We start from the raw sequence: 15,583 nt of genomic DNA, 5'->3' as shown, positions 1-15,583 counted from the left end.
ATACCAAGAAACTGAAAAATCATGTCAAGACTCACCAGAAAGTATTTTTGTTGGCTCAGTTTAATCTGTAATTCATTGCCAAACACAGCAATCTGTCCATCATATCGGCAATGTTTCTATCAAGATGAGGGAAAAGAGACAACCAGTTTTTGTACCTGTTCTCCAAAGTATGGCGTATGGCATTTCCCCATTTCTCTAATCCTGCTCATTAATAATCATAATCAATAATCATCATTACTTTATTACTATAAATACAGAACACTGCATTTTATTTATATACTACTTCAAAAGTTTCAAATTCCCAGTGCTACTGTTTTCATATAAATGATACAATAATTTCATTTTGAGCCTATTCCTGGTCTTACATGCTACTTCAATTACATACCAGGGAATTCACAGGAAAGAATATATTATACGTTAATATACTCCATCATCAAATTTAGTATAAGCAATTAAAACACTCAATTTTTTGACCCAAGGCTTCATACATAAGCCTAACTTACAAATTATTGTCCCAGCCATTTTGAGTAGTACTTTTTCCCCCTCATTTAACATTTTTATTGAATTATAAGATAAAATAAGATACAAAATACGAAAGTAAGTAGGAAAGCAGTGAGGTAGAAGACGAGAATTGAGGAAGAATGGGGGAAAAAGAAGTGTTGACTTCCAACTCTCTCTATTGCAGTAAAATAAGGCATTAACAGAATAGTACTTTTGTTTTTGTCATTCCCAGCATATATCTTATGCTTATATTAATAACTCACAGGGCTGCAATTTTCCTCAGTCAAGGTATCCTTATTTTCTTCAGGCAAGCACTCCAATGCATCAAAATATAGCCACTGGATGATAGGCATGAATTTACCTGAACAGGCCTAAAACAGAGAAATAGAAAAGAATGTCTCTTTGATACCACACTGTTTGGTTCTGCCTGAAAAAGCCAATTTCAGGAATAAACTGGCATTATACACCATCACATTATTACAGAGGATTTGTTAACCAAATCCAAAGCTGCTAGTTAAGGGAAACATGGACTAACTTGAATGCTTTTTATTATCTGCCAAGTTTTTCAAATATTGTACCTTCATAACCTCTTGTGCAGCTAGGCCTCCGATGAAGGCATTGACAGGTGCCAGATCTCCAGAGGCTTGGAAAGCCATTTCCTTGATGATGTCCTCATTCAAATGTTCTTGCTTAAGTGGGGGCATTGCTTGCTCATTGAGACCCTTCACTAAAGATAGCACCTCACTAGCGTCTGCCTGAGGAAGAATGGAAGAAGTCAGATAAAGACAAAAAAACACGCTAAAACAGGAGCTGTTTTTCATCAAAATCATAAATGTAACCTGTGCTAAACATAGTCTGTGTGAAATAATGACTATCATTAAAAAATGCCTAAGCGTAAAAGTACATAAAATGATCACTTTCCACAACAAGTGGTCCCTGAATAAAAATGTATTGTATTTAATGTAACATTCAAGCAGATTAAGAAATGGAAAATGAGCAACTCTGTACAAGATTTACACCAGCATTCCAAGCATTTTTCTTTGATTAGTGATTTCACTTGCAATAGTACCTGTATATTCTATGATTGATATGAACTACTGTTACTTGGGGGGGGGGGGAGAGGGAGAGGGAGAGAGAGAGAGAGAATCTCAACTTGCAAACTAGAAAAAGTTGGAACCAAATAGCCTACCTGATTACGAGGCCTGGGAAAATGGCCATGCTTTTTGTGAAACTCATGCAAGGCCTGAAATGCCAAATGCAGCTGGCCTGGCCGATCAAACTTGCCAAAGTCAGTGATAACCAACTCTGGCTCTGGCAGAGATGTGCGCAGAGATTTCTGAAAAAAAAATAATAATGGAGAAATTGAAAATAAGCAGTGACGCCTTCATAGTTACCCTTTCCTGGCAGGCAAGTTACTTACTTCCAACCTCCAAGCCAATGCTTACATACCACCCAAGAACAGGTACAGGTAGATCAAAAGGTACCAGATTGTTCTAATGGCAGGACATTGCTGGGAACCATGGAAATTTGCCCAGCAAAAAAACAAAAACAAAAAACAGAGTCTGTCAGAAAAGACACTTACAAAGCTAATCTTCTTTGGCATTTTGACCTGGGTAACAATGCCGCCACGTACATAGTCTGAAAAGTTGGAGGTATCACCAATACTAAATGTGTAGGGGCCTAGAAAAGAATAAGAAGTACATCCATAGAGATGTCACAGGAAAGAACCACACTGGGGAAAAAAAACCACTGACATTGCAGAATTGCCATATTAACTTGCACCAAGAGTCCTCAACGATCATGTCAAATTACTGCAGTCTTGGAGAACTTTCTTAATAGACATGAGGAAGAAGTAAGAGCCAATTTTTCTAACACTTCCACAATCGGATTAAATTGCAAGTAACAATGGAAGAAAAGAAATATGCCCTCAAGGTGCAATAAACAAGCAGCAAAGAGAAAAGACGGACTGTGGAAAATGTTTTTGTTATGCTGTGCCAGAGGAATTATATTCTGAATAATAAACAGGAGAATTTTCAGGAAATTAAAAAAAAAATCATACAAGAGAATGAGGATGCTACAATGAGTATCTTTCCACATTCTCTAACATGCTTTGTAGCATGCTTGAGACTCACAATCAATTCAATGTTTGTAGCTTCTTTTTTGTTCTGTTTTTTTGCACCTTCAAGTCTGTCTTCACTCTTAGATAAGTCTCTGCAGTTTTCTTGGCAACAATTTTAAAATTAGTTTGTCCTTGCCTTCTTCCTACGGCTGAGAAAGTCTGACTGGCCAAAATCACCCAAACAGCTTTGTGTCTCTAGAACTACTAGCCTGATATTTTTAACCACTCCACCAAACTGGCTGTCACTTGTAAATCAGGCTAAAATTCTAAGTTAATGTTACATATTAGATACTCTACATCAAGGGTCTCCAACCTTGGTCACTTTAAGACTTGTGGACTTCAATTCCCAGAATTCTGGGAGTTGAAGTCTACAAGTCTTACAGTGGCCAAGGTTGGAGACCCCTGCTTTACATGATTCCCAAAATGTAATTTCATCAAACAGTTTTTTAAAAAAAATCTTTGACAGATATTCCATTCTAGTAACACCTAAATTTTGTGCAAATCAACGCAATACCATGCCTCACCCAACACTTTGATTTCCATTGGTTCACAGCTGTTAAGCTCCTTCATGCCCTCAACTTCCATGAAAGAAACAAAGTCTCCACTTTCAAAACCATGCCGAGCCTCATCTAGACAGGTTACCTCCCCAGGGCACCCCTGTACAGGAAAAAGAAATTTGAACAAAATTCTGCTGAGTTACTGTATGAGTCTCAATGAGAAAATTAATATCCACCTCAAAAACAGAACCTTGACTGCCAGCTTCAAGAAGTAATTACCTTAGTAACCATTGAGACCATAGCACTAAGTGGCTGCTCTCCATTGGTATCTGTCACAACCATGTTCTCACCAAAGTCACAGAACAACTGGCTGTAAGAGAAAGAAAATGGGTGAACTTAGGGGCTCTGCAGTACCTTCTGCACTGTGACAGATGGACGGTGGGTAGGAATCCCAAACAGTTCATCCCAACCAAAAGAAGAATCCTACAGAAAGAAATGGTCGCAACACAGAAAAGGGTATAAAAACAAGGTACTGTCTTACCCAAAGAGTCCCTTTGTATCCGCCACTACAAGTTTGATATTTTGGCTGTGACAGAAATCACTAATACGTAACTGTTCCTCCAAGGGACAATTGGTGAGCACAACTACCTGCAAAAAGGAGATAGGGAGATGGACGGTTATGACATCAGATGGATGGATAGAAGAAAAAGCCTTTGAAATAAATCATACCAGAAATCTGGAGCTCTTCAGTATCAGCTCATTGTTCAGACTTCCTGGTCTATGGCAAGTAATATTCCCAACCATGTCTTCTCTCTCATCCTATTTTTCATTTTATTTTGTAATGCTCAAGAAACTCTCAAGAACATTAGATGTTTGTGTATATAGAAAATATAAGACAAATATCTAACTAGATTGTTTACTGAACCAGGAAAGTAATTCTTGATATCAAGTGCTTAGTAATCTTCTCTTCTGAGAAATTAAGAAATTAAAATACCTGGAAGTTGTTAAGAAAGTCCTCACTGAGGGGCCCAGTGTAGGCAGTAACAGGTACATAGGAGTTGAGTTCAGCGAGCCGTGTCTGAGATACTTCAGCACGGTTCTTTCCAAGGTCTTCCTCACGAAGGTAGAACTGGAAGAAAGAATGGGAAAGGGGGGGATATTTTAGTAGTAAATGTATTTCAATAAAGGGAATCACAAACAGAATCATATTTAAGTGAATGGATAAAGAACCTACCTGGGAAGAGAGATCAGACCATTCAGCTATGCCTTGGTCATGGATTGTGACTGATTTAACGCCACCCAAGATGATGTTTTTTGCTATCTCTACACCTAGCCCTCGCAAACCAGATACCAGGATGTTGGCATTCTGCATTCGTTTCATTGCTTCGTGGCCCAATACATATCTATTCAGGACAAATGGGAAAAAGGATTAAATTTTTATTGCCTTGTTGGTCCAACCTGAAAACTGAACATCCTATACACACGCAATTTCCGCTCAACATCTGATAAAGTTCAACAGCTCCAAAACATATCAAAACTTACTATTCCCATATGAGACTGGTACTAACAATCTACTTTTCAAAACAGTATGCTTCCCATTCTCCTTTTGATACTTACAGCTGCCTTGAGTATAGACCCTCATCAATGTCTGTTTCACTTCCATTCTTGGCCATACCCTGGAAAGGAGAAATATAATCACTTAGTCCTTGGCTGCCTTTTGATCATTAAAAGAATGTGATAAAGGAACACAAATAACTAAGAACAGCTGCTATTTGGTTTCTATATTTTATCACTCTCAATTCATTTCAAATATTAATTATTTACCAAGGAAGAATTTAAAGTACAAAAAGACGTCAAGAGATCTGGTTAATTGAATCATGGATGGCAACTCAGGGAATATATTTCACAAACCCATAACTGCATTACAAGAAAGAAGAAGAAATACAAAAGGAAACAGGCATTACAACGTTCTTTGTCCCTCTATTCCTCTGGACAAATCTGAGTATTCCTTTTAATGCTACATGAAGACACACTTTCAGGCTTATTAATTGCTTATAGAAGCATGCAGAGCACATTTTTTCAAGGGCACAGCTAAGGCTACCTATTACCAGGAAGGAGAGTTGCAGTTTTCAATCCCATACCACACCATCCCAATCTGTAGTACTCTCAATGCATAGCAGTGGTTTCCCAATATTTGACAATTGGCCCCAAATTATTTCTCCAAGAAATGAAACCAAAACAGTAAAAGCCTATTTTTTTTAAATAATGGCACAATATACATTCTCCAAGCTAAAAAAGAGCTGAACACAAGCCAGTCATAAATCATACAAGATGACCCGATGACTGCAAATTCGTATTACGAATACAGGTAGTCATTGACTCACAATATTTTGTTTAGTGGCCATTTGAAGTTACAACAGCACTGAAAAAAGTGACTTGTGATTATTTTTCGCACATATGACTTTTGTAGCATTCCCATGGTCACACAATCAAAAGTCAGACAGTTGACACTCATATTTATGAAAGTTACAGTGTGCTGGCCTCATGTGATCATGTTTTATGACCTGGCAAACAAAGTCAATAAGAAAGCCAGATTCACTTAACAAATGTGTCAAGAAAGTGGTAAAATGGGGCAAAAATCACTTTGTCTTATTTAGCAATAAAAATGTTGTAGTCATAAGTCGAGGACTACCTGTACTACCCACTGCCTGCTATACTACTTGCTCTAGTAGGACAAGAAAGTATGTGTTGTAACATGTACAAAAAGCTAGATATAAGAGATAGTAACAATGGGTACAATGACATATATATATGCACATCACTAAAGGTCCCCAGGATTAATGCAAAATCAGGGAATCTGACTCCTATATAATAAAAGGTTGCAGATTCCAGATTATCTTGTGTATTTTTAAAGAAGTGTAAACTCTTGTATTCAAAATATAACTATTTGGATACTTAATGGTTTCTATCCATTTCACAGGAAAGGCTCTAACTAACAGAAGGACTGTAATTCAGACTGTTTCAATCTGGGAGCAAAATCCAGAAATCCAGTTTAGATACATCATATGCACACACACTAACAAAAAACCAGTATAGACCTAGAGTGCTTACAAGTTGGGGAGGGTTTTGTAATACAGTATTAAGATCTTTATTTATTTACTCGCGCGGGGCTGGCTTAAGTTTTTGTTATATTTCTAAATTTTATATGAATTTTAACGGGTTTTTGGATTTTAAATGTTTTATAATTTTGGCCAACTGTATAATAAGTTTTTTAATTTTGTTTTTAATTGTATATTGTTTATGTTTTATTCTGGCTGTACACCGCCCTGAGTCCTTCGGGAGAAGGGCGGTATAGAAATCTAATAAATAATAATAATAATAATAATCTTGTGCCTCATCTCTGTATCGACAATAGGCCCTTTACCAAGATCAAAATTAATGCTGGATTTACCCTTGCTCATCTTTAAAGCTAATGTATTTTCTCTTTGCAAGTAGAGAAGGGGTCCCCAACCCCCGGTCTGTTGACTGGCACCAGGCCGTGGCATGCCAGAAACTGGGCCCTGCAAACAAGTGAAGAAGCCCCATCTGTGGGATGAAGACAGCACATGAAACCACGCCCCCTCTGGTCCACAGAAAAACCTCCCTTCATGGAACCTGTCCCTGGTGCCCAAAAGGTTGGAGGCCGCTGAGTTAGAGAATCAGTATGTCAGAAACAGAGATAGTATGCTGCATTAATCAATTCAGAAACTTACGTTGGCAGGCGCTTCACGCAAATCAGTCTGTACGGATTTTCCAGAGGAGCAGTTTGAACCCGTCTTTGACTCTGATTCACCCAAGCGACGCTTCTTGGACAACGGCGAGCTGGACATCTAAATGCACAATGGAAAATACAGATATAAGAATACAATCTTTGATAATCTACTCATTTTGCAGCAGGATTATGACTCTGCCAAAAACAAAAATAGTTCCTACTGCAATGAGGCAGAAGCAACTAGCAATTTCCTCCCAATACAGGTCCATAATCTCTGCTGCCTGAGGGAATCAAAAGATTTGCTCCATGTGAAGAACATGTTGCTACCAGTGGTCTCTTAGGATACCCAGAAGAGACTATTTCCCATGTCCCATTGGAGTGCTAATTGCAGTATCAACCAACTAAATCATACCAGTTAATCAAGTGTAGCAGTAGCATAATGGAAAACAAATCTTTGCGGAAGCATGGTTTCCTTTACGTTCTGTGCTAAAAAAAAGTGCTTTATATTGGATCAGTTGAAAAAAAGCACTCTTTCTTAGCAAATCTCATTAGAAAAAAATAAAACTATTTCCAGTGTACTGGAACAATATGGTGTACTATTTTAACAGTTTTAAAATATGAAGTTCCTTTTTAATCTACTATATAAAACTAGTTATTTTTCAATGCTGCACCTATTATTGCAGAATTCTGAACCAGATGACATCAGTTTAGGTTGTTCTTTTATGGCCAATGTCTCTTAAGTTGCCACAGAAAGAACGCAATTGTAATCAATAGCCTGACTAAGGAGGAGCTACTAATGAATCAGTTTTAGTTGGCAAAAAAAGAACAGGTGAATCACTCTTAGCTGGCAAAAATGATATTTTTAGCTATTTCCAATGAGTTTACTGCTTACAGAGCATTAGGATGTAATATTATTAAAATGCTTTTATACTTCTAAGAACATCCCAACGGCTTATAGTAAGAAGGCTTCTATAGAAATTGATAAACACTTCAAAAGAAAATATAAAGGTGGACTTGATCAAACAACAGCTAGATTTACATATAAACCAAAAACCATGATTTGTGTAATGGTTGGATTCATGCAAGGTCCATTACCACTGTGCCAGTTTGTGAACCTAGCAAATATTTTTTAATGCTAAAGAAGTTCAGTGCTATGTTTCTAGATATATAGCTTCATACCTATCAACTTTGAAGCCCCACTGAAATCCATAAGTATTATTCTCTAGAAAGCAAACTCTGAACTGCAAAAAGTTAAACTAATAGTCCAATACCTACATTTTGCAATATGCATACATTTTATTCACTTGGAAAAATTCGCACATTGTTGATTCTAAGAATAAGAAACATTAACCCTGAATGAGTTTTTTTTAATCTATCCAATTATTATTTTATTTTTGTATCTGCATATTAATATTTATAAATTAAGTGTACTAGTAGTATGCTAATTCTGAGTAAATACAAATACTTATAATAGGAATAATCCCAATAATCAGAACATATACTTAGTATTCTTTTTTGCAATTATCCTAACAGATTCCAATTTTACAGCATATTACCATTTAGAGTGGTAAATGCAGGTAGGAAAAAGCATGAAAGAAATGTTCACTATCCAATACAGGTAGTCCTCAACTTATGACCAGTTAATGACCATTCAAAATTATGGTGGATCACTCAAAAGCTATTTACAACTCTTTTTCAAGTTAGAAAGGCTATTTACACACATACCCCAGTCATATGATCATATTTTAGGCACCTAGCCATTGTTTGTTGCATTATGACCATTTGCTGCATCCTGCAATCAAGTGATCACAATTTGCGATCTTTTGGTCAAGTTCTGACATTTATTTCATTTCTGGCAAAAAGATCCCATTGGGGAAAATTGTCTTAACGACTGCTGAATTTTTTTTTTTTTAAGAAATCCAGTCTGGTCACGATGCCTCAGTTTATGACTACAATTTATGACAATAAATCAGAGTTCAATTATGATCCTAAGTAGAGATCTATCTGTACCACAAATTCATTGGTAGAAAGCATTTCCTTATTTCTTCCTAAGGATATGCTTACTTATACAGGTAAGAGCAAGATTCTCTAATTGAATCCTACAGCTTTACCTATAGCCTATTTAAATCTATCCAGTGATATTTCATTTATTTTAGTTGTGTCTGAATTCAGCATCTCATTATCAGCTCTATTCATCCTAGAAAAACAGTTTACAATCCTTTTATTATTGCAAGCCCTCTCTCACAAGAGCTCAATAAATGAGCATCCATTTCAAAAGAGCATCCAGTTCTTTTGCCATATGCTGAGTTTAATTAATGGAACCCTACACCGTACAGCCTGCTCAGTGATGCTATATTATCATGATGTTAGACACAAATGACTGAATTTTCTCAGTCAAAAGAAAATAATAATCAAAAATACATGTTAATCAGATGCTACGTTGAAGTGCTGATACTCTTGTTCTAGCAGCCAAGGTAATATTACTCTGGATCTGTCTTAAGAAATTACAGCATGAAAGGAAAAAGGAACAACTGGTTCAATGATTGTAATGGTTCTCAAACCTAACAAACTATGATGCTTGCTGCAAGGTAAGCTAATAATGCTTGAAAGTTTTAATGTCAGTTTCTGCAAAGTTAATACTTTCCTCCAAATTGTACATATAATTTTTGTGTTATATAAGTACAGATACTCCTCGACTTATAGCAGTTCATTTAGTGACCATTCAAAGGTACAACAGAACTGGAAAAAGTGAAGTATGTCCATTTTTCACACTTACGACTGTTGCAGCAACCCCATGGTCACGTGATCAGAATTAAGATGCTTGGCAACTGACTCATATTTATAATGGTTCCTTGGGTTATGTGACCTTCTTATAAGCAAAGTCAACGGGGAAGCCAGAGTCACTTAACCATGGTGTTACTAACTTAACAAGTGCAGTGATTCATTTACCAACTGTGGCAAGAAAGGTCGTAAATGGAGCAAAAAATTCACTTAACAAATGTTTCGCTTAGCAACAGAAATGGTGGGCTCAATTGTGGTCAAAAGTCATGGGCTACCTGTAATGTTTCCTATCTGCTTGTAAAAACAGATCATAAAGGCGAAGGATTTCTTGTTCCATGTAACTGTAAAATGATTGCCGTTATCCATGTTCCACACCAATGTAACACTTTACTTCCTGATTAAATACAATTCCTGCTGATTTATGAAAAAGAATATACCATATCCAATCATCCAGTAAGGAAATGTCAACAGCAGGTTAGCTTCCAGATTGAAGAGAAGCAATCTGGAAAAAAGCACCAACACACATAACACACAGTAGGAAGTACAACTGATTTCAATTCAAAATCAGGCCAACAAAAAATAGGGAGTATATTCTTTTCTCAATATGTGGAAGAATATATACAAGGTCAACAAGGTTTTTACGGCTTCATAAAAAATGGGGGGGGGGAGAAGACTTAGGCAATGTAGAGTAAAAAATATAAACAGAATGAAGTAAAAAAAATGAAAGGCTTTTACAGAGTTAAATCACAATACTGAGTTATGGTAACGAATGTCATAATCAGGAACAAAATCATCATATAAAAAATTAAATTAAAATTAGTTACAAAACTGTTCAGCTTTTGAAGAAAGAACATTCCTATTTCATCTGAGTTATGGCTGTATTATCAGACGAGAATTTTTCTGAGACTATGTGTTCCACTGTTATGTTTCTGATACTGACAGTTGATCTGCTGGTTCAATAATTATTGGTTGTTATATTACTATAATTGTTTAATTTTAGGCTAGTTAGACCCTGTAAATAAAGCGGCATTTGTACCTCTTTGAAGTGGATTTTGAGGCTATTTGGGGGATAGAGAAAAATGTCCTATACTATAAAAGGACACTGCTGACTGAGGCATACAACTGGACCTAACATGCTCAGCATTACAACTATGAAGCCCAGGCAAGGACAGCTTCCATTACTTAAAAGTTAATCCATCCTTTATGCAGGGACCATTGAGGAAACCACAGCTGTCAGCTTTTTGATTAATAAAACCAAGTGAGCACTGGGTTCAGCAATTATTTTGGTGTGTTGTTTAAGCCATATATCTCTAATAAGAATGACAATTTTTATTTAGCCAGTACATTCACTGAACTAAAAGGTTATCAAACAGTACTGATAGTCCTCGAAGATAACTTTTATTATATTCACCTCTCACCTCTCTAAAGTTATATTTGTAGTAATTTGTAGTAATTTTCTATCAGAAATTACTGAAGTAGAATAAATTAAGCAGAAAAAGGCTTCAATTATCTTGAACAAAGAATAATTTAACTCAAAAATTATCCTAAGAATTTTGGAAGAATTTTCACATATAATGAATCAAAATGTTTACCTCCTAGATCAGGGGTGTCAAACTCACATCCTCACAGCGTCATCACGTGACATTTCATGATTTCTTCCTCCTTTGCTAAACTGGGCATGGCCAGTGCATGATGTATCCAGCCCGTGAGTTTGACACCCCTGTCCTAGATTAAATATCAGCCATTATTGCTTTTTTAGAAATCCACAGGGGCGTATTGGACACTGTCATACAAATTCAAATAAAAACAAAGAAACAGTTTTTGCTATTCCCACCATATTGACTTATGACGCTAGAGTCTGCAGCATATAGTTTTGGGACAAACATACTTATTAACAAATATATCCATTTTAATGGGCATTCAAAAAGCCCAAAGTTTACACTATAGTAAAACAATTTTCCACCTGAGTTAATTGAAACAGACAGAACCAAAATACAAAATTTGTTTCTTTGTAAGCCTGAAGAGCAATAGGAACAACCAATGAGTATTAACTTCAAACATTTTATAACTGTCATTTTAACAAATTAATATATTGATATTAATCCTGATAAATCTTGATGAAAATACATGTAGTACATTTCCCTAGAAGCATTTACTCTTATTTGAACCGGGTGAGAAAAAACCAGTAACACAAGAATGACATTAAATATAAGTAACTGTAGAATAAACTGTAAGAGCCAATGTGATTTTGACATTATGATGCTGGACTAGGAATGGGAAGAACACATGTTCTAATCCTTCCTTAAAAACATAGAAATCAGGCTCTGTGACAAGCTGCCTAAAAAAAACAAAGCTCTGGTAATTTTATATATTGATAACTTTCCTATGTGAACTCAAGTGGGCACAGTGCAAAACAAGAGGACTTTGCAACCATATGAGACAAATACTACAATGGTGAAATAAATAGCTGTGACTTGAAACAAACAAGAAAAAACAGAGGTGCCCATGCAGTCACTAGAAGTTGAGTTCTAAAAAGAATCTTTCTCATAAAGACAGACAGAAAATGGAACTGGATATTCTAGCATGAATGATTTGTTGTAAATCAGGAATTTTAGATACTCAATTGTTTAACAATATAGCAATGAACTAAACTGCCATATCAACAGGTTGGTCAAAGTTTGGGGTTAAGCCAGAAATAGGTTTTATGTGAAATTACACTAAATTTTATTCCAACAATGACAACAAATTTTATCTGTAATCAGATAAAGTATAAGTCACTATGTTATATCAACTCTGTGATCTGCAGCTTCCCATTCTAGACTCATTGGAGTGAACCCCAAATCCATATTACATTCAGGATATCTTTAGTATCTATATCTGAATTTTAAGTCCAACAAAAGCCAATCCCTCAAAATATATTATTATTATTATTATTATATTTATATTTGTATACCGCCCTTCTCCCGAAGGACTCAGGGCGGTTCACAGCCAATAAAAAACACAATACATAGAATACAAATTAAAAACTATATAAAAAACTGATTCAATAACGGCCTAAAAATTTAGATACAATTTAAACAATTTGATATAATTTAATAATACAATTTAATATACACAAGGTAAGTTTCAGGAAATATAAAGCATAAGCAATAAGGAATATTCTATGTAATGATCAACTAATCATATCAGATATGCTTCAGAAAAAAAGGGAGTTAAAAAGATTTAGCACAAATACAATAATCTCTGCCATAAAGTCAAGGTGAAATGTAGTCCAGCTGAGGATTTTCCATCTAACAAATGCCCATTTCCATTGGCTCAATATGTCCCATGATTGACAATTTTGCAAATTGGTCCATATATCAAATGCTAGATAAAATTGATTCCAAAAATCAAGTTGCCAATCAAGAAATAAGAGACAAAAGCCAGATTAGAAATAAAATAAAAATTATTATCAATGCTGAAGACGAAAGTCTGTAAAAATTCACAAGTTTGGAACAAAGCTTCATTAGGGTGAGTTTTTACATAGAAACCTATATTTAATCTTTATTTATGTTATTTTTCTTGCTTGGGGTTTGAGAACAACTCAATAATGGGCACAAATACCATATTATGAAAAGCATACAAGTTTGATGGACTGTCTAAACTTAGCAGCCACAAGTCCTATGCCTTGTCGGAATAGATCCCTTAAAATGCTTAAAGGTTTGGTATGTTTGTTGAAAGGCATAGGCTACATACTTTTACTATTAATTTTTAAAATTAATCCAGAAGTAATGAAAAGTAAGTAACAAAAAGGAAAACAAAGGCAATGTCCCAGGATTTTATATAAATGCCAAAATTAGATTCAGAATCCTATCTGGAGTTCAGTTTCCAAACTTCATGCCGTCTATAAAAGAAAGCATAAAACAGAATTGGAGATAATACACTCTAAATAATTTTGGCCTACATGAAGAAGGAAAGTTAAAATACACAGATAATTCTGATCTGATATGAAGTTCTGAGCTTTTCTACTATAAAACCCAGAAGCCATGAATGAAAATACATTCCATGCCTTTTTCCTCTTTACAGCTATCTCAGATTAAAATTACAGTATCTGAAGAAATAAGTTACAATAATAATTGCCATGGAAACTTGACCTGGCATATTAATTGTCAATGCTTATGGGATGTACAAGATATAGCCAGTCAATTACAGTATACATTTGAAGTAAGGACTACCAATAAAGGATAAGAGTTAAACAGGGCAATCTTTTAATTAGCTACTTGTGCAAGACAATTAAGTCACAAATCAGTTCAGGCAGATTTACCAGAATCACATTCAAGCTGCCCCATGACACACATGCCCAGGCAGACAAATACAAAGAATATGGGCTATATTATTTCAGATAAATAGGATTACATGACAGAGATAAACGTGGTTATAAATCACACCCAGAGATATGTAAAAGGGCAACGGCCCTGATTGCCTCAAAATTCCTAACATATCCCTTTTAATATATGAACTAGTAAAACACGAAACTACAGTACCTGTTCTCTGTCTGCCTTCCTTACTTTCAATAATATAGAGACTTCTTCAAAAATGAATTCTTAAAAAAGTTTAAAAACCCAAACAGCAATTCTTGGAAAATCAATCCCAGTGGTAGAGAAAGTCAGTGGAAAACTGAAGGGAAAAAAACATCATTTTTGTCTGTGGAATCTATGCCTAGATAACAACCACAACCAGTGATGTGCAGGGAGCCAGCAATGTGAAAGTCACTTGGATTATACTCTCATCAAAGACCACTGAAGAATCACATTTCCCTCTCCCCGAGAGATGGGGAAAAATCCTCCAAAAATCTGCTTGCCATCTACTGGCAAGACTGAGATTCTGTTTTATCTCCTTTGTAATTCCTCAGTAAATCGAAGAATACTGTAATAACGATGCACAAGGGAGCTGATAGGGCCTCGCCCTATCAGGATAGACGCTGAAAGAACCCACCACAACAATTCGCAGTGCTTCCCACACTCCTAACTCAACATTTACGCCCAGGTGACTCACCTCCCCCTCCCGGGGACTTTTTATTCGGGCTCTTCTTTGCTGAAACCCGCATCCCCCTCCCTAACTTAAGGGGGGGGGAGGAGAGAACAGGAGAAAATTACAGCAGCTAACGGCAGTCCGCACTTTTCACTTCTTCTTCCTCCCCCCCCCGGTCCCCCACCTCCAGGAAAGGACAGACCAAGAAGAGTCACAAATCCTTTGCCGGGAAAACGCGAGTTATTCCCACCGTCATAGAAGAGGGAGGGAATTTGAGGGGCGAAACGAAAAGAGCGAGAAAAGGGGCATTTTTCTGAATGGGCTGAAAACGCAGCGCGAAGGCTAACAGGATGGAAGAGCTGCTCCAGCTAGAGGGCAGCTTGGCACCCGGCGGCCTCAGAAAAAGGGCGTTGGAAAGCTGGGAATCCCAGGCAGGCAAGGGAAGGGACGGAAGGGGAGAAGCAAGAGGAGGAGCAGTTGGCCGTAACGCTACTTGCCGGCGAGACGTGGTCTAGGCCTTGCCGGCTTGGAAGAAGGAACCCTACACAAAAGGGGGGGAGATGTTTCTATGGAGACCAGATTCCTTTGGAATGTTCCTCTGTTTCTAGGGAAATAGGCGACAGGAGGGGGACGGGGGAGAAAAAAAAAAGGCCCCAAAGATTACCAATGAGGCTGTGTCAGGCCCCGCCGCGGCCGCCGCTGCTGCCGAGTCACCGCTCTGCGCTGCTGCTGTTTCCTCCTCCGGCCTGCACTGACATAAGATGGCCGCGGCAGGGCCCGGAACAAAAACCTCCCCAGTGTCGCACCGCTCCTATCCAGACTGCGACTAAACCCAACCTTCCCTCGGCGCGACTCTATTGGATTCAGCCAGCGTCCGTCACACAGAAGCTCGCCCTGATAGGCTAAAAGGAGAAAAGTTACCGT

At 37.0% G+C, this 15,583-nt stretch overlaps 1 protein-coding gene across 2 annotated transcripts in view; it reads right to left on the bottom strand.

Moving 5' to 3' along the window:
* The window catches only part of UBA1 (ubiquitin like modifier activating enzyme 1), a 39,997-nt gene that overhangs the window by 7,993 nt on the left and 16,421 nt on the right, over positions 1-15,583 (bottom strand). The window contains exons 1-13 of one of the 2 annotated variants that reach the window (XM_058166930.1): positions 15,324-15,481; positions 6,870-6,986; positions 4,735-4,793; positions 4,352-4,520; positions 4,112-4,246; positions 3,659-3,765; positions 3,397-3,487; positions 3,145-3,277; positions 2,084-2,181; positions 1,691-1,837; positions 1,080-1,256; positions 765-872; positions 36-116 (exon numbers count right to left, since the gene is read on the bottom strand). In XM_058166930.1, coding sequence (XP_058022913.1) covers positions 36-116; positions 765-872; positions 1,080-1,256; positions 1,691-1,837; positions 2,084-2,181; positions 3,145-3,277; positions 3,397-3,487; positions 3,659-3,765; positions 4,112-4,246; positions 4,352-4,520; positions 4,735-4,793; positions 6,870-6,986 — 1,422 coding nt within the window. In that variant the 5' untranslated portion in view covers positions 15,324-15,481. Of the gene's footprint in view, positions 1-35; positions 117-764; positions 873-1,079; positions 1,257-1,690; positions 1,838-2,083; positions 2,182-3,144; positions 3,278-3,396; positions 3,488-3,658; positions 3,766-4,111; positions 4,247-4,351; positions 4,521-4,734; positions 4,794-6,869; positions 6,987-15,323; positions 15,482-15,583 lie in introns of those variants that run through there. The other variant, XM_058166931.1, reaches the window with a different exon arrangement.

The sequence above is a fragment of the Ahaetulla prasina genome, chromosome 2, assembly GCF_028640845.1.
Source record: "Ahaetulla prasina isolate Xishuangbanna chromosome 2, ASM2864084v1, whole genome shotgun sequence".
Taxonomy (NCBI): Eukaryota; Metazoa; Chordata; class Lepidosauria; order Squamata; family Colubridae; genus Ahaetulla; species Ahaetulla prasina.
The sequence above is the reverse complement of the archived record's forward strand: the minus strand, read 5'-3'. Positions and strand labels throughout refer to the sequence as shown.